General features: G+C 35.3%; 2 protein-coding genes across 4 annotated transcripts in view; both read right to left on the bottom strand.

The window, feature by feature from the left end:
* Rabgap1l (RAB GTPase activating protein 1 like) overlaps window positions 1-18,721 on the bottom strand; it is a 639,610-nt gene that overhangs the window by 404,317 nt on the left and 216,572 nt on the right. The gene's annotated exons all lie outside the window — the stretch shown is intronic.
* Window positions 494-4,891, bottom strand: Gpr52 (G protein-coupled receptor 52). Its single transcript, XM_038349611.1, has 2 exons — window positions 3,937-4,891; window positions 494-2,859 (listed from the first exon to the last, which is right to left on the bottom strand). Exon 2 carries the CDS (start codon window positions 2,646-2,648, stop codon window positions 1,563-1,565), a length of 1,086 nt encoding a protein of 361 aa, XP_038205539.1. The 5' UTR covers window positions 2,649-2,859; window positions 3,937-4,891; the 3' UTR covers window positions 494-1,562.

The raw sequence follows: 18,721 nt of genomic DNA, 5'->3' as shown, positions 1-18,721 counted from the left end.
CAGGGGTTAAGAACAACCTCAATAAAGTGACAACATTTCTTTAACGGACTTTTAAAGTCAAAACACCAGTGTACAGACATGGTTGGCTTCTATGTTAGAGTCATAGGCACGCTTTATTAAATGTTTTTCATAAGACAAATAAAAAACATCTTAAATGCTAAGAAGAAAAATTCTCAGCAGTGTAATAGAAATTTTAAAACCTTTCTAGCAAGAACTTAGGGTAAAAATATAACTGTTCTGTTCACATCTGCTTTATTATGGCAGAACCTAAACTCCCAACAACTTATTATTTACTCTCAGGTAGCCCATTACAAAATTAGTTAATCTCCACGTTTGAAAACAGACGTTTGGAAATGTTTTGTTATAAAACAAAATATTAACATCTCTAAACTGCTTTTCATAAGTATACTGCATCACCAGCAGCACTAAGAACGTAGCTTCCTCTACTCTAAATATATAAACAACTACACAAAAGTATTTTTCTTTCAAAATAAGTCCATACATAAAAATAAGTAGTGGACGTGAAATAAGTTGTTGCAGACCTAAAACGCAATCTCGGTGTTTGACTTTTTCTAAAGGGCATTATAAGTAGCACAAAGAGTGATATTTATCAGAGGTGAGTATTCTGCATCTGCGTGAGGAATATTCTGGACTTTAAAGAGAAAAGATAAAAACCTTACTATAGCAAAAAAGACTTTAGGCACATGAACAATCTTCAAAGAAAGCAGCTAAAATGTTTCCAAAATCCATCAAAGTATTAAACACAATCTTTTAGCTACTAGATTTCTTTATTAGAAAAAATACCTTATTTAACACCTTGACTCCCTTATATAGAATATTTGTTCATCAGCTAAGACACTTACAGAGTTTGTTCCACAGGAATCAAATACTGATTTGGCAATTGCAGGTGTTGGAGAAAGGGAAAAGAAACCAAAAGTCCTTTTACAAAAGAAAAAAAAAGATATTGTTCCTTTCTGTTTGTAGTGGAGAATCTTTGCTGTGAAGATGACAAGAACATAAACACGTGCAGTATGAAAAATAATAAAATGTAACACTTACTGTGTACTCTCCCTAAATAAAACACAACTGATGTAGACTGCATGTCTCAGTGCTATGATGGAAAGGTTATACTTGGCCTCATATATGTAGTACGTGCACTTTTCATAAAGGACAGGTTAGTAAATAATGAACTCCTACAAGTACAAAGAGTAAAAATACAGAATAAGACTAAAGAAAACAAAGACATAGGCAGAGAGAATGTAGAAAAAGAGATGCTAAGAAGCGCTCATATTTTGTGGATCTGAAGTACCTCTTTGATCCTCAGTAATGAGGATCAAACACTGAACACGTATTCACAAGCTGTAATTCTCTTACGAGATTATTCTCCATACATCCTTCCCTTTTGCTTTTTTTCTTGCACAAAAGGAAATAAAAGAGACCTTTAATGTCACTTCATAGTCAACTATTCACATAAACATTTCTCTAGGGAAAATTTCCAAATAAATCAAGAATACAATCCAAAACCACTGTCACATTACATTTGATTTACTATGCAGTTCTCTTCAAATGGAACAGGAATTTGCCCGTCTCCTGGGTTTGGGATCCTGTGCTTCCTGATCCTTCACACACACACAAGATGTGCACATTGTTTCAGAAAGTCTCCGGAGCCCAAGGCGGAAAACACTGTTGGAGAGGCTGTATATTACACAGTTACAAAAACTATTGCTTATAGCAAGCCAAGTGGTTAAAAAGGACAGTGTTGGATTGTCCAAGACACGAGAACTTTCTAGAAGAAAGTAAATAATATACGGAAGCCATAGCATGTAAAATACACTGGTTATCCTAAATAAAACCATGGCATAGCGACGGTCGGGGCTGTGTCCTGCCTCTCTAGAGGCATCTACCTCGTGGCTAGGGAATCGGGCCCTCCGATCATTTATCTCTTTGGTGTGCTGCCGGCAAATTTTGAAAATGTGAAAGTAAGTGAAGCAGACAACCAAGGCAGCAGGAGCATAAAGTAAACAAACAATAAAGCATGTAAAATAGGCACTGGTGAGCCAAGATGTGGCACACCATTCAAAAATGTCACCGTGGTAACCAGGTTTGCCCCAGCCAAAAAAAGAAGGCAAAAAAATTAGGCAGGAGTAAATCCAAATCATAATAATGCAAATTCTCAGGCGACAAGGGGTGACCAGTTGATTGTAGGAAAGAGGCTTGGTTATTGCAAGATAGCGATCCACACTGATGCAAGCAAGACAGGCCATAGAAACACTTTTTAGAACTGAGATAATATATCCAAACACCTGGCAAGTCAATGACTCGTGGACACCTGTAGAGTAATGTAGAAGAGACAGAGTAGGAACCAAGCAGGTAACTCCAACGAAGAGGTCAGCATATGCCATTGTCTGTATGAAATAGCTGGTAGTATAATGATGTAACAGTGGAGCACAATGAAAGACAAAGATGACTGTTAAATTCCCAGCGATGATTAGAAATGTCAGCAAGACAATAACAACTGTCTCAAAGATGCAAACATCCTCCACACTGTAGTGACCAAATCCAAGTGGGCAGGAATGATGCTCGGACATATTCACAATGCTATTGCTCATGTTCAGGATCCTCCATTCAGTCCACTTGGATTCATTCATGGCTTGGAATTAGGAAAATTTGTAGCTTTGGCTGCAGCAAGCAGGTGCCTGTGCCAGACACTCGGCAAATCAGTGTCTGAGAACCTGCTTCAGTAGAAAGTGCCAATGCCTGTACTACAGCTGAGCATCTCACAGTGTGCTCAGGGCTCTTCCTCAGCCTTAGTTCACCAGTGACACATCTCAGCTTTGGGGGATAAAGGAGGAGGATGAGCTAGAAAGGTGAAAAGAGGTCTCTGGTTAGCTCCTTCCAGTGCTTTCAAGCAACTTTTGCACATACAGGCAATTCTAGAGAAACTGGATTTATTAGCTAGTGCTATGAAAAATAAATCTGTAAAAAACAAAAAAAATTTAAAAAAAAACAAAAAACACATTGTCAAGGGAAGAAATGTTTCTCTCAAGATACTGTTTTTTAGAGATCAGCTAGAGAGAAAAAAGAAACAATCTTGAACTACCTAAGGTCTCCTGCTTCAACTTTGATGAACTACGAAAAAATGTATTCATATTTTAGAATTTAAATAATTAAGATCTTAGTTTTAGATGAAAAGCCAAGAAAAAGTTCACATGACAAAAAGTGTTCTTGGCCTCAGCTCACATCTGATATTGATGGAAAGACTTTAGGAACCATTTTTCTTTCATTTTTTAAAAGGTAAGAACAATAATTCTATAAAGGCTAATTACAAAAGAATCATTTGTATGGACACAATGAGGTACACAGGGGTAAAATTCAGGTTCCATATCGCTATATAATGCTTATGAAAAAAGATAATTTCCAGTAGAGAAGATATTACACAATGAGTTAGTATAACAACACCTAAAACTAAAAGCAGAATAAATGTCTAAAGTCCTAATTCTCTATTCATTCTTTGAACATTTATATGAAATTAGTTTTAGACCACCTCAGTTGCTGATATGCTGACAGCAATGCAATTTATATCTCTTCCAATTCAAAATAAAATCTTTGTCATTAACTTCAGCTTCTATAACTAAAAATAATTTTCATTATTTGGTAGAATACGTCCTCGTAAAAAAGCATAATAAAACACATAGCTCGAAGTAATTCCTCACATATTCAACAATACACATATATCATAAATGTAGATGAAATTTAGATAGTAATAGAAATGTCCCTGTACATTGAGCACATTTCACTAAAGATGCTGCTAGTATCTGTTAATTAAGTCTTTCTAGTAGGTCGCATATTCCAATTTGTTACAGCTTTCATATTTCCATTAGATAATTAACACATTAAATCATTACTTCAACTAAATATTTGAAAGTAGAAATTTACCTTGTTTTATTATATTTGCAGTTATTAGCAGCCATATGTTAAGAAAATGCCTCTTCTGTTTCTGTATTCTATTTTAAGCAAAAACTCAATTAAAGAAGGGCCATCAGGTAGGCTAGGAAATAGTCTTTGTTTTTAAAATATTTCAACACATCAAGATGTGTTTAAATCCTGGGCTTTGACATACTGTGATTCTGGCAGGGCAGAATCCATCCAAAAGGCTTCCAAGGTCATTCTGGCACCAGGTTAACATTTGCCAAAGTCTTTCCCCCAAAAAGCAATTCAGAAAGTCTCTTGTCACTCTTTGTTGGCATAGTTTTTCAAGAAATAGCATGCACTAGAAATGAAAACATTTCCTTCAGGAACAATGTAGCAGCTTAAAAGAAAGCATTCTTTTCAAAGTTATTTTCTCGTGCAGCAGCACATCATTCAGGGAAGTCCTTCTTTTATGTCAGCCACAGAATACTCCTCCTTGGACATGCTGAGTTTCACTTATCACAAAATAGTTTTCTTGTTACATGAATAAGGTAATGCTTCTCATGCGAATTCACTCATATCAGCTGTGAATCGGGGCTGCTTGATTCAGAAGTCCAATTTACTGTGATGCAGTTATCAAGATGCTGCCGGGAGTCTTTACAGTTTCTCAGTCTCGCTGCTTCCACCTGAGCCAGAGTCTGCTCCTCCTCCTCATCCAGAGCTGATGCAGAAGAACTCACCATCAGAAAGGTGACTCGGTCCTCCTGCCCCAATCAGCACAGCCAATGGCTACTGCAGCTGAAACTGTCACTAGGTAACAGTTGCCAGGCACATGCAGGCTTATAGACTTAGTCTGTGAGCTCCGATCAAGATTGACAAAGAAGACAATGAAACTGACCGATCCTTTTAAGATGTAAACTGCATTTAATGGCTTCTGAAGGCATTCTTTTTACAGCATTTGTAGAAATAATTTCTTATGTATAGTGCTAGGGAAACACTGAAATATACTTTTAAACCTTGTAGTGAAAGTACCACAAGGTACTATGACACTAAAAAGTCAGCAGTAATCTAATACTCTTTGGCTGAAAAAAAAAACTTATGAATTATTAAAAATCATTTAAGTCCTCAAGAACTAAATAAATACAACTACTTCTTTTTACTATAAGGTAAATGATCATATTTTAAATAAAAATTAAAAGTCATTTACTCATCTCTCCAATACATGCCCCACACACACATGAATATGCTGAATTTGGCACTGACCTGCACAACAAAACACCAGGAAAGAACCATGACAGTGAAATCTGTCTGGAGAAATACCTGAGTCAATATGATCTAAGAGGACAAGGGACATCAGAATAAATAGAAGCACTTAATCCATGGTTATCTGTCTATATCAAATATGTCAAGAGCTAAAGAAATTAATATCCTACAGTGCCTGAGCTACATATATTACATATATAAGTTAGCAGAAGCAAAAAATTGCTCAAGTATTTGGTGTATATTAAAGCATTTGTATCTAGGTTTACTTATTTTAAACTTATTTTCTCATGCTTTATTACATCAAAAAAACCCTACCAGAACAAAATTTACAATTGTCACAGGATTAAAGCATATCAGGAAAAGATGCAATGGAAAGTAATACATATTGAAAACATGCCCTATATGCCAGAAAATGTGCTATGTGCTTTTATACTTTTTTCTTCATAAAATTCTTAAATCTCAGACCTGAAATGGCTCAGCAGATAAAAGACATTTGTCACCAACAACCCTGACAACCCAAGTATAATCAACACCCATGACAATGAGGAAGGAGAGAAGAGAAATTCACAAGTTTTCCTCTGATTCTCAAATGAGCACAAATATGCCCACATACACTCTAACTTGATCTCCTCCCCTCTCCTGCCTTCCCTCCCCTTTCTCTCCTTTGTTGTGGGAACTCCTTCAGCCAGTAGCTTTTAAGATACTGGCCCACTTTGGGCATGGTCTCATGTACTATATAAGTTCAGATGAAAAGTGTGTGAGGCCACTTTTTCCTGCTGGATTTGGTTCCAGATCCCAGTGCATACAGAGGACTGCAGATGGATACTCTTACTGTGAGTTCATCTTCAAATAAATACACTTTTGTTATACTCCATCCTGGACGATTGTGGGACTCTTTGATACTACTACACTCCTCCCCCCTTTGACTCGATCCCTTCTTTCTTTCTCTCCCTCATTCTCCCTCTTTCAATAAATAAATATATAACAAAATATTTTTAAAACTCAGATCTCTATGTGATCAGTATAGTAACTACTTCCCAAATAAACAAAGTGGGGACTACTGAAGGAAAACATGGTTTGACTACAACTACAGAGGTAAGAAATTGGGACAAAAAATTGTCAAAACTGTCATTCCTAACATCGAATCACTAAATCCCATTCTCTTCTTTTTTCTAATGTCTGTCATTAAGAAAAATCTCTTCATGTTTTATAAAAATGGTTTAAAAAGTATAGAAAGCCTATTCTGTCCCCCATTTTAAACTGTTTTTAGTTTTTGTTTGTTTTGGGTTTTTTTTTTTTTTAGAAGACCGTGTTATTTTTAAAATTTTCATGGGTGGTCAAATACAGAAAGATGAGTACACCTCTCAACAGAAATATTTATGAGACAAATTAGAAAAGTAAATCTTAGAATAAATACACTCAGTTTTATAACGTTAATATTGAAGTATATTGCAAGTTACAATGTATTTTTTTTTTACAGAGAATTATTGGATTTACACAAGTACCTAAAACCATTTAAACAAGGTAGCACAAGAATGAGACAGATTTTCCCTGTGTAACCCTGGCTGTCCTGGAATTCTTGCTGTAGACCAGGCTGGCCTGGAACCCAGAGAGCCAGCTGCATCTGCTTCCCTGATGGAATTTAAAGCATGTGCCGCCATGCTTAGAAGGCGAGAATACTCTTAATTATAACAATAAATATTCAAAATAAAATTATATTTGATAAATATTTATGAATGTAGACATGTTATCCATCCCACACTAAGAAAAGTAAAATATTAAGCTTTACTATAGTAAAATAAAAATTGTTTTATAAAACAATTTAAAAGGCCAAGTGCTAGGGGCTAGAGAGATACCTCAGCAATTAAGAGAGCTAATGGCTCTTGTAGAAGACCTGGCTTTGGCTCCCAGCACTCACGTGGCAGTTTGCAACCACCACAAACTCAAACTCCAGGTCTGGGAGATTAGGTAGCATCTTTTGATCTGTACAGACTCCTGAATACACAAGTGCAAACTGCACACAGATGGTTGGGGTATAGGAAGGGTGGATAGGGGAATAAGGAATTATATATCTTAGTTGAGGGAGCCATTCTAGGGTTGGCAGAGACTTGACTCTAGAGGGGTTCCCAGGTGTCCAGGAAGACGACCCCAGCTAGTTCCTAGGGCAGCTGAGGAGAGGGTGCCAGAAATGTCCAGATCCTATTGTCATACTCATGAATATCTTGCATATCACCATAGAACCTTCACCTGGCATTGGATGGAGAAAATGACAGAGCCCCACATAGGAGCACCAGACTGAGCTCTCAAGGTCCTGATGAGGAGCAAAAGGAGGGAGATCATGAGCAAGGAAGCCAGGACCGCGAGGAGTGCTTTTACCCATTGAGACGGTGGAACAGATCTAACGGGAGACTACCAAGTCCAGTCGGAATGGGACTAATGGAACAGGGGACCAAACCGGACTCTCTGAATGTGGCTGACGGTGGAGGAGGACTGAGAAACCAAGGACAACAGCAATGAACATGATCTCTACAGCATGGACGGGCTCACTGTGAGCCTTGTCAGTTTGGTTGCTCACCTTCCTGGACTTAGGGGGAGCTGGGAGGACCTTGCACTTAACATAGTGAAGGGAACCCTGATGGCTCTTTGTCTTTGGAGAGGGGTGGAGTGGGGGTATGGGTGGAAGGGAGGGGAGGGAAGGGGGAGGAGATGGAAATCTTTAATAAAAAAATGAGGAAAAAAAATTACTGACAGAGGAAAAAAAAACTTAAATCTAAAAGATGTTTTTAAAAAATAAGTGCTCTTACTTATTATTATTAATACTCAACAAAATTTAAATCTTTTTTAAAAAGACACATTTCAAAATAGTTTTGAATTATAGTATCCCTAAAATTACAGAAATGGTGAGCAAAGGTGCAAGCTTTAATCCCAGCACTCTGGAGGCAGAGGCAGGCGGATCTCCATGATTTTGAGGCCAGCCTGGTCTACGTAGAAGAGCTAGTTCCAAGACAGCTAGGGCTGTTAAACAGAGAGATCCTGTATCAAAAAAAGAAAGGAAAGGAAGAAAGAAAGAAAGAAAGAAAGAAAGAAAGAAAGAAAGAAAGAAAGAAAGAAAGAAAGAAATAGTTATATTTCCAAAACATAACACTAGGAAGGATTTTATTCTAAAAGTATGGTAAGCAATCCACGGTTGCATAGGCTTCCAAGATAAAAGGTCACGGTGGGAAAGAGAGTTCAGAAAGCAGTGCCTTTCACCCACTAAGCCTCCATCCTTCCTTCAACTAACTTTAAAAAAAAGTGTTAGAAGTTCTAGTAAGGCATACTCTCCTTTATAATAACTGATTCACTGGCCCCTGAATTTTTTGTATCAGTTTTTCTGGTGTGGTAATCACAAGAAATAATTTAGAATGTGGACCTTCAATAATAAAAGAGCAGTTACATATAATTACATAGCACATCACATATGCCATTTTTTCTTTTTAATTCAAGAGCCAGTCTTCTCATTTTAGAGGTCTGGTGTCACTGCTATTCTTCATCATCACTACCAACTACTTCCCTCTCCTTTCAATTGACAAGTGCTAACCAGGAAACATCTCAGAAATATCTTTAGTTAAGCTTACTTTATAATTACTTCCTAAAGCCAAAACTAATTTATTAGAAGAAACCCCATTTAGTATTTACATATTATTTAGCATATCTTTTATGTTATTTTATATATGTTGTTTCATTATTAAAAATCCAAACAATGTCCTAGACAGCAAAGTAACTGTGATAGTTTGAATGAGAATAGTCCCAATAAGCTCATGTATTTGAATATTTGGTCAACAGTTGGTGGAACTGTTTAGGGATAATTAGGAGGTGTGGTCTTGTTGGAAGAGGTGTGTCACTGGGGCCAGGCTTTGATGTTTCAAAAGCCCACCATGCTCCCAGTTAGCTCCCTTTGTCTTGTAACTGTAGATCAAGATGCAAGCTCTCAGTTACTGATATATTACCATGTCTGCCTACCTGCTTCCATGCTACTCACCATGATGGTCATTGACTCATTCTCTGAAACTACCCCCACCCCATTATTTCTTTTATACTTGCTTTGGTCATAGTGTCTTATCACAGCAAGAGAAATATAACAGTAAAGGCAGAAATTAGCTATTAATGCCAAGTAGGATAATTAACAAACGGACTTCCAAAGAACCACATGAGCAGTACAGTAACATTACAAAGAACTGAAGAAGATAAATTAAATGTCATCTCTTAAGATATTATAAAGGAAGCAAATAGTGTGTGGATTCAGACTTCATTTCCTCAACTATTCCATTTCTCTGTCTCCACTGTCACGACCTTAGGAAAGCCAGCATCACTTTTAAATTAGACGATTGCATTGGCTTCCAATCTGGTCTGTGTTGATCGTGGCTTCTCTTCAATCTGTTATGCACAAAAATGAGTATCTTTTCCAAAATTCAAACAAAACATGGCACTTCCTTCCTTAAAATACTTTAGTTTAATCTGCATTTTATAAAAGATCCTATAAAATCTGGTCTCCATTTAACTGTCTAATCTCATTTTCCTTGTAAATTATCCAGGTTACACAAACTCCCCACACCTTGCCACTATACGCCCCAAACTCACTGTGTTCCCTTCTGCCTCAGAGTACTCACACCAGTCACTCAATGTCCGACCACTTCCCTCATTCAATCTTTCCACCTTATTCCGAGAACTTCTTCCCCAAGGAAACCTTCTCTGAGTTCCCACAGAGTACCAGATTCTATACTTACCATCTGTAATTATTTATTTTATTCATTTTTTTTCTTGACCAAGCTGAAGCCGCATAGGGGGAACAAATATTTGCCTTGTTCATCATATCTAAAGTGCTGGTATTAGACTGCTGGGCATTGGATAGCAGTTTAACAAACATATGTCTAACATCATTAACTTTTATGTGAGACAATTAGTACAAGAGAAAAATACAGTTTCTGTAAGATGAAAATAAATCAATTTCATTACAATCCCTTGTATAAGAAAGACATCTAGGAAGAAGTAAGAAATATGACCAAATTACAACAGAGAAAGTTGATCTATTCATATATTCAAATACTAGATAAGTGTTAGTAATTTATACATCTATTTAAATCCAACTCTATACCAATGTTTGAAAAAAATCATTAAAGCTTGACCTATAGACCTGGAAAATAAGGGAGACTGAGGTGGCCTTTAAGGACAAACACTAGTGATATTGGAATGACAGAACCATTCTGTTCTTTGACTGGTGCATCTGGTACCATTGTGGGTGTGATATTGTACTACAGTTCTGTGACATGCTATCATCAGGGAAATAGAGGAAAAAATGCTTGTAAGCCTACCTGTTGTTAATGATATATACATCACAATCCACAAAAAACACCAAATAAAAGTACAATTTGCAAAAAGTTAAAAATACAATAAAAAGCTTGCATTTAAAGAGTTTAAATTCTAAGAGCTAGAGACATTATTCAGTGGTTAAGAGCACTTATGACTTTTGCAGAAGAATGGGGTTCCACACTCAGCACCAAATGGCCAGTTAGAACCATATGTAACCCCAGTTCCAAGGGATCAGACAACCTCCTCTGTGCTCCAAAACACCAGGTATATGTGTATGTGTATGTACACACACACACACACACACACACACACACACACATACATGAAAGGAAAACAAGCATACAAATAAGACAACAAACATTATTTTAATTTAAAAATAAAAAAGAGATGAAACTGTCTTTCCCAGTTCTCTAATCTTAATACACATACCATATGTTATCATGCCTAGCAAAGAACCTCTAGACCAGTCATCATTTATGTATTTTTACCACTTGGGCTTTTTGTATGATAGTTGGAAATATTATAGATATAGAAAGAAGGACCTAGCTGGGCATTGGTGGCGCACGCCTTTAATTCCAGCACTCAGAAGGAAGAGGCAGGCGGATCTGTGTGAGTACGAGGCCAGCCTGGTCTACAAGAGCTAGTTCCAGGACAGGCTCCAAAGCTACAGAAAAACTCTGTCTAGGAAAAAAAAAAGGAATATACAAGCATGTACTTCCATGCACCCTGTACTGAAAGTTTCAGTCAATATAATAAACAAGAAAATGAAAAGCCATTCAAGAAAGCCATAATTATATGTGTGAGAAATATTAAAATAATTACTCCTACACCTAAAAGGAAATGAATACACTTTGTCAGAATATGAGGCATATCATTACTATAGAAATGCAACAAAAATGGAAGTAAAATACTAAACAAAAAACGATTTACAATAGACTCATACAGAACACAAGTATACATCTAATAAAACCTAGATGTCTCTATTCTGAGAATTGCAGAATGCCACAAAGACAAAGCTAAAGGGTTAAGGATATGGAAGAATTATACCATCCTTATGCTTTTGAAGACTTGCTATCATTAAGTAGACCAGATTCTCACTAGTTTATCTACTGTATACTCACATTAAAATCTAGGCAGATTTTTTGGTAAAACTAACCAAATTCTGATTACAAAATCTATATATAAACACAAAGGATTTTGAATAGTTATTGTAAAATAATCTTCTAAAAGAAAATAAAAACAAAATTGGAAGACTGACACAACCTGATTTCAAGACCTACTTTACAACCATGGTACAAGAGCCTGGTCTCATACTGTAAAACAGTAAAAGCTAAAAAACTGAGACCGAGTTATTGGTCAGTTGAATATCAGTAAGATCTCTAAAACAAGCCTGGGCTTAAGGAGATCTTTTCAGTAAATAGTAGTTGAAAAATTTGGAAACCCATTGAGAAAATATGAACTAAGGTCACCTCATACATCTAATAAAACCTGGATGTCTCTATTCTGAGAATTGCAGAACGCCACAAAGACAAAGCTAAAGGGTTAAGGATATGGAAGGATATATCATTCTTATGCTTTTGAAGACTTGCTATCATTAAGTAGACAAGATTCTCACTAGTTTATCTAATAAATTTATTAATTTTATAAAATTTATTTGTGTTGGGTGATGGTGGCGCACGCCTTTAATACCAGCACTCGGGAGGCAGAGGCATGTGATTCTCTGTAAATTTTAAGTCAGCTTGGTCTATAAGAGCTAGTTCCAGGACAGGCTTCAATGCTACAGAGAAACCTTTATCTCAAAATAAAATTACTTGAATGATATCTAAAAACATAAAATTTCTAAAAGAAAATACATTACAGTAATCTATTCATGGCACAAGAGCAAAGTTTGAACAATAATAATAATAAGCTAAATTTTAATATCTAAATTTCTTACCAAAAGAAAATCAGCAAGTCAAAAGACTGAATAAAGTTACTAACAAAACACACACCTAACAAAGGAATATTAAAGTGTGGCTACATTACTGTTACTGACACTATAAATTAATAAAAATACAAAAAATCAAAAATTACAATAATAGAGACTGATAGTAAAATTGTGGTTACCATAGACTGGTAACAGTAATGAGGAGATGGGAAGATGTTAGTGAAGGAATACTAAGTGGTAGCTTGAGAGAACTAAGATTTGATGTGATATTGCCCAGCAAACTGACTACAGATTACTGAAATGTACCTTACTACTTTATTTTAAATTAGAAAAAAGTAATATATAATTCATGTACCACCAAGAAAGTCAAACTTTTCAAGAGATTTATATGTTCAGGTTGAGTTAGACTACAACATAATCATATATGACTCAAAATACCATATAGTACCATCAGTATGTACAACTTTTAGGGAACAGGAATGAAACATGCTTAGTATCAAGTCATTAATTAGTTCAAGGCTAAAATTAAGCAATAATAAGATACCTATGAATTTACTACAGTTGAAAAAATTAACAGAATGGCAATAAAATTTTCAGTAAGATTGTAAAGAACTAAAATTTCTACTAACTGTTGGTAGTAGTATAAAATGGCCCAAATTTTAACAAACATTTTTGGAAATCCTTATTGTAGTAAACAAATCTATACTATGGCCTACCAGCTCATTCCAAAAGATCTGCAAACACATCCACAAAATAATCATTAGATATCAAGTATTGCACACAAAATGTTCTTGGTAGTATATACAAAACTAAACAGCCCAAACTATAAACAATACACACATTCACCAACAAGTATATACATGAAGAAACTTTGATTAGCAACAAAAAGGAATGAAAATAGCACAAAAAAAAAACACAGATTAACCTAACACTAAGGGGAAAACTCATGCCTCAAACAGCACACTTTACATGAATTTCTAAAATATAAAATAAATGGATTTTTGTTGAATTATAACAGAGCAGTAGTTGGAACAATACTGTGCTTGTGTGCACACATATGAACATGTATATACAAGTGTATGCACACATGAGCACACAGAAAAATTCAATAACTGTCAAGAATTTTATAAAAGAGGGAAACATTCTGTATGTTAAATGTATGATCATATGTATATATACATGGAAAAATGATGAAATAGTACATTTAAGCTTTGTGTAAACTATTACCAAAGATAACCATGAACTTGTGAATTCACTTGTCTACAAGGAATGTTCATTTAACATTTGCCAAACAGTTTGTGATCATCACTGTTAACATCAATTGGAACATGGTCTCATAACATAACTTACCTTTGCAACTGTGGACCATGAGTGTATATGGTTAGAGACAGTAAGAGCAACAGGGGAGTTAGCAACAGATCTGTTTCATTCTACAGGTGATCAGGGACTAAAAGTAATACACAGTTCCCACCATTCTGTCTCTCTATGCATAATACAAAATAGTATCTTCTATATCCTCCTTCAATTTATTATTTGAAATTTCCTAGAGGCTTAACACCTGAAACAAAGCTTATGATAAATTCTTCTCAAAGATTACATAAAAGACCTCTCTACCAGTAAAGTGTCATAGTTTAGTCCTAGACTGCCAGTTATTTCTGGATAAGTGAAATGGCATCACTTTTAGTATGACTAAAACATTGGAAGTACATTTCAAAATAACATAGGCGAAAAATGCCAAGCTTTCTTAAATCTCATGTATGAGTTTTTCTTATTTAATGGAAGTTCATATGGAAATTAAATTATTTAAAACAATTTAGTATCAATGAAATCTTAAGTATTAGCACACAGAAAGGACATAAAACCTTCTAATTTTCCTTCAAATTTGTACACTAAAATCATAATGGTAAAATTTAACTGTAAAAGGTATCTTGAAAAATGTCACACAAAATAATATGGAAACAGTAGTGAAAACATCACATTTTAAATAACAGGTTTACATTAAATAAAGACTAATTTAAACTCATTTTTAATTGAAAGGAAGTTTTCCATTATAAAAGAAAAATGCTATTTTTGAGATATCTTATTGTTATGGCAACTGATGTGCTAAAAATAATAAAGAAATATCAAAGTTGTTATAGCAACTAGAATTTTAAAGAGCCATGAAGTGTAGAATAATCAAACCTTAACTTGAAATGTGACATCTATGACTCAGGTTTGAAAAGCAAACTTGAAATATTCATGATCTTGTCTTTGTAACTGTTTCTGGAATCCAATTTTAAAAAACAAAATATTCACGTAAGAGTTGAAGTATCAGTTCTACATTATATAAATCAGAGATACCGTACAGGCATCCATCAATATGGCTTAACAATCCTACATACTATCAAACCCATGAGCAGCAGATGGATGATCGTGGAGTCAAGGTACAATAACTGAACACAATTGTTTGTATGGAATCTGAGTTTTCTGACCTGATTTGTTTCTTATCCAGAGTCCTCCTGCTGCAGTTGAAAACACCAAAGGATAAAGATACTACTTACTGCAAAGCCATGCCCAGATTCATCACATTAGAGGTCTGCTAGATTAGAAAATTACTGAAGGTCTGTCAAATACTAGGCATTGTTCAATGTTCTGGCATCCTGTTTGCCTCACAAGGGGAACATTCATGACAGTTTCATAAGCACTAGTAAGGCCTCTAAAGGATTTAAACTGGGAAGTAACAGGAATTAATGTCTTTTCCTACAGATGGCCAAACTGGGAAATAAAAACAGATTTAAATGTTTCTGTTACAAAATCAAAAGCCTTTAGTTTCATTTGTTCCTTCCTAATCCTCAAGATTTATCAACAAATGTAGAGATGCATGTTATTACCATATCATATTTCCTCAGCACTCAGGAACTGACGCCAGCTCTCTAGAGCAGACTTCTATCAATATCATTTCACATCCTCCTGCTTTTTTGTATCCCTAACACTTTTGGAGTTTTGTTTGTTGGTTTGTTTGTTTTGGGTATCCTCCTATTCAAATAATTGTATTATTTTATAAGTCAGTAAAGAAACTTGAGAAACACACTTTCTTCCTCACACCTAGGTATGGAAGGCTGCAATACTTGGTGACAGCCTACTGCTGCATATACCTTAAATCTTGGTAATTTTGTAAAGTGAAAATTCCTTCAAAAACACTAATGCACTTCCCTCAATATCTTACCCAGTAATTAACAGCACTATCCATAATCATTATCTTTCTAATCCTGAGTCTAATAAAATCCTACTATCTTCATAAAAATATGAGTATATACAGTCCTTCAGAGCAATGATTTCAAAACACTGCAGTATACTCTTTTGTAATTTAAGTCTTGATGAAGGGGGAAGGGCCTTGGACTTCCCACAGGGCAGGGTACCCTGCCACCTCTTAAGACAGGAGGGGGAGGGAGGACGGTGAGTAGGGGAGCGGGAAGGAAATGGGAGGGGAATGGGAGGAGGGGAGGAACTGGAAATTTTTAATGAATATATATATATATATATATATATATATATATATATATATATAAAAGTGTGAGAGCAACATAAAAAAGCATATTTGTACTTACTCTTTGAGAACTTCATTCATGTATACAATGTATTTTGATAATATCCACTCCAACTACCTACCTAACACATTCCTCTTCCTTCCAACTTCATGTACCATTCCTTTAAACTCATTATTTTTATGTATGTGAGTGTGTGAGAGTCAGTTAGTCAGTTAGTTACTTATTTAGTTAGTTACTCTGCTAGCTAATTTATGTGCACCATGTGCATTCAGGGCCTGCAGAGACCAGAAGAAGACACTGAATCCTCTGAAATTAGAGGTACAATAGTTGGAAACTGCCATATGGGTGAGATAAACCATGTCCAGGTCTTCTGAAAAAGCAGTAAAAACCCTTAACCCATTAACCAATCTCTCCAGCAACCTTTTCTTTTACTTTTTAACAACCAAATGTGTCAAGGTAGTTCTACTGCCGGATCTCACGTGAGTGTGGAGCCATCCACTGCAGCATGAGAAATTGAGCAGTATCCATACCAAAAAAAGAAAAAGTGAAGCTTCCCTAGCAGCCACCAACTACCAACAGTTCAACTACATGTAGAACCACCTAAGCACCTCCACAGTCAGTGCTACAATTTGTCTTTTGCAGACCCTTGAGCAGGTAACCATAACTGCTTTAAATTCATGAATGAATTGACATGTCATTTCTTGAAAATAGGATTTCATACAATTCTTTTTCATCCAGCTACTCTTAGACTCTTTCTACTCCCTCCTCCACAATATTCCTTAAATCTTGGATTGGTAAAAGCATGTTAACTTTCCATTTAAGGCTAAGTTACACATTCTTAGCAATTGACCAATTGTGAGTCTCTGTTTTAATTACTGTCCATCTTTGTATACTATTAATCCCTGTTTATTAGTATTACGCAACAAAATATAACCTTTCCTAACTTTTTTTTTTTTTTTTTTTGGTTTTTCGAGACAGGGTTTCCCTGTAGTTTCTAGAGCCTGTCCTGGAGCTAGCTCTTGTAGACCAGGCTGGCCTCAAACTCAGAGATCCGCCTGCCTCTGCCTCCCGAGTGCTGGGATTAGAGGGGTGCGCCACCGCCGCCCAGCTAACCTTTCCTAACTTTTACAAAGAACTAAGATCATTCAAAATTACTAGAGAGAATATAATCTAATTTTATTACAATTGTATTAAGTGCTTAAAGTAGTGCACAAAATAAGAATGAATTATTCAGTAATTAATTTGATCATGATTTTTAACCATATTCATCTATATTTATGAAGTGCTTGAGAGATTAATACTATAAAAGTTGATGGATTATTTTATTTGTCAATGCCATATATAAACTGCCTCTTTATATGCAAATATTAAATTTTTATAGTTTTCTCAAACTACAGCAGAAGTATTCTTAGTGAATATTACCCTAAGTTATTTATTTTCAGAATTTTCTTTTTTTAAAATTTTATTCATTTTTATTGAGCTCTACATTTTTCTCTGCTCTCCTCCCCGCCTCTTCCCTCCGTTCAACCCTCTTCCAAGGTCCCCATGTTCCAATTTACTCAGGAGATCTTGTCTTTTTCTAATTTTCTACAATAATCTAGAGTCTTTATTATCAGCAGGTTCAGGTGATCTAGATGATCTCTCATAACAGATTATTGTAATGCAATGATGGTGTCACCAGTGGTTGAAATATTTACCATTATGTTTAGAACCAAGTATTTCTTAATTTGAAAAAAGAACACAGAGATCAAGTATAAAAATATTGAATAAATAAGAGGTTATATTGTCTAACATCATCCTATATATCAAGTTTTTAGATTGTTATGGAAAAGTATGTTGAGAAACTGAGCCATCTAAAAACTTAAGGACTCATAAATATTCAAAGGAAAACACATGCAAGCAAATGAACAAAATAAATTAACCATACAAGGTAGTTATAAAAATCATGTTCAACAATTTAGTTTCTGGAAGCTATTCATAACATGAAATTAATTTTTTATAATGTGTGCCTATTAGCTTCACTGTGGTCATTGAGAGAAAAATGTAGGGAGTTTTATACTTAAATTCTGTCTTGATAAATTTCTACAATGCTGAAATAGTCAACAATGGTTTGCTTATTATTCAAAGTTGGAAATTCTGTCATGTATAATTGATATTCACAAGATGATTTCTGACAGTGATGATTAAGTACTCCAGCAATCAGTACAAGCTGAAGGTGAAAGTACCATTGAAGAGAACAATGTAACTAAAGAAACTAATATAATTTTGAGTCTATCCTATCCCATTCATCTTCTAGAAATATTCAATTACATCATAATATATTCAATTATATCATAATGAAAAGATAGAAAATAAAGATAAGGAAAACCACAGTTTAAAAAATCACAAGAATGAGCCAGGTGGTGGTGGCGCACACCATTAGTACCAGCACTCGGGAGGCAGAGGTAGGCGGATCTCTATGAGTGAGAGGCCAGCCTGGTCTACAAGAACTAGCTCCAGGACAGGCTCCAAAGCTACAGAGAAACCCTGGCTTAGATTTCTGCAAAACTGTTCATAATAATCTACTGACTTTATAAGCAGTGTACTTGGTCTACTCCTGTTCATATTAACATATGATGGGATGAAACAGAAACAATTACATGGCCACTTCTGACCATAAAAAACTAGAGATGTTCTAAGTACCAGGCATAAAATAACTAATTAGATAACTAAATATATAAAACAAAAGATTTAAGCATAGTTTATG

Source organism: Arvicola amphibius, chromosome 12 (genome assembly GCF_903992535.2).
Source record: "Arvicola amphibius chromosome 12, mArvAmp1.2, whole genome shotgun sequence".
Classification (NCBI taxonomy): Eukaryota; Metazoa; Chordata; class Mammalia; order Rodentia; family Cricetidae; genus Arvicola; species Arvicola amphibius.
This window is presented reverse-complemented; position numbering and strand designations above follow the sequence as displayed.

Bases quoted from the DNA above. Each gene is read 5' to 3' on its own strand.
- Gpr52 (XM_038349611.1), bottom strand. From the start codon at position 2,648: ATGAATGAATCCAAGTGGACTGAATGGAGGATCCTGAACATGAGCAAT.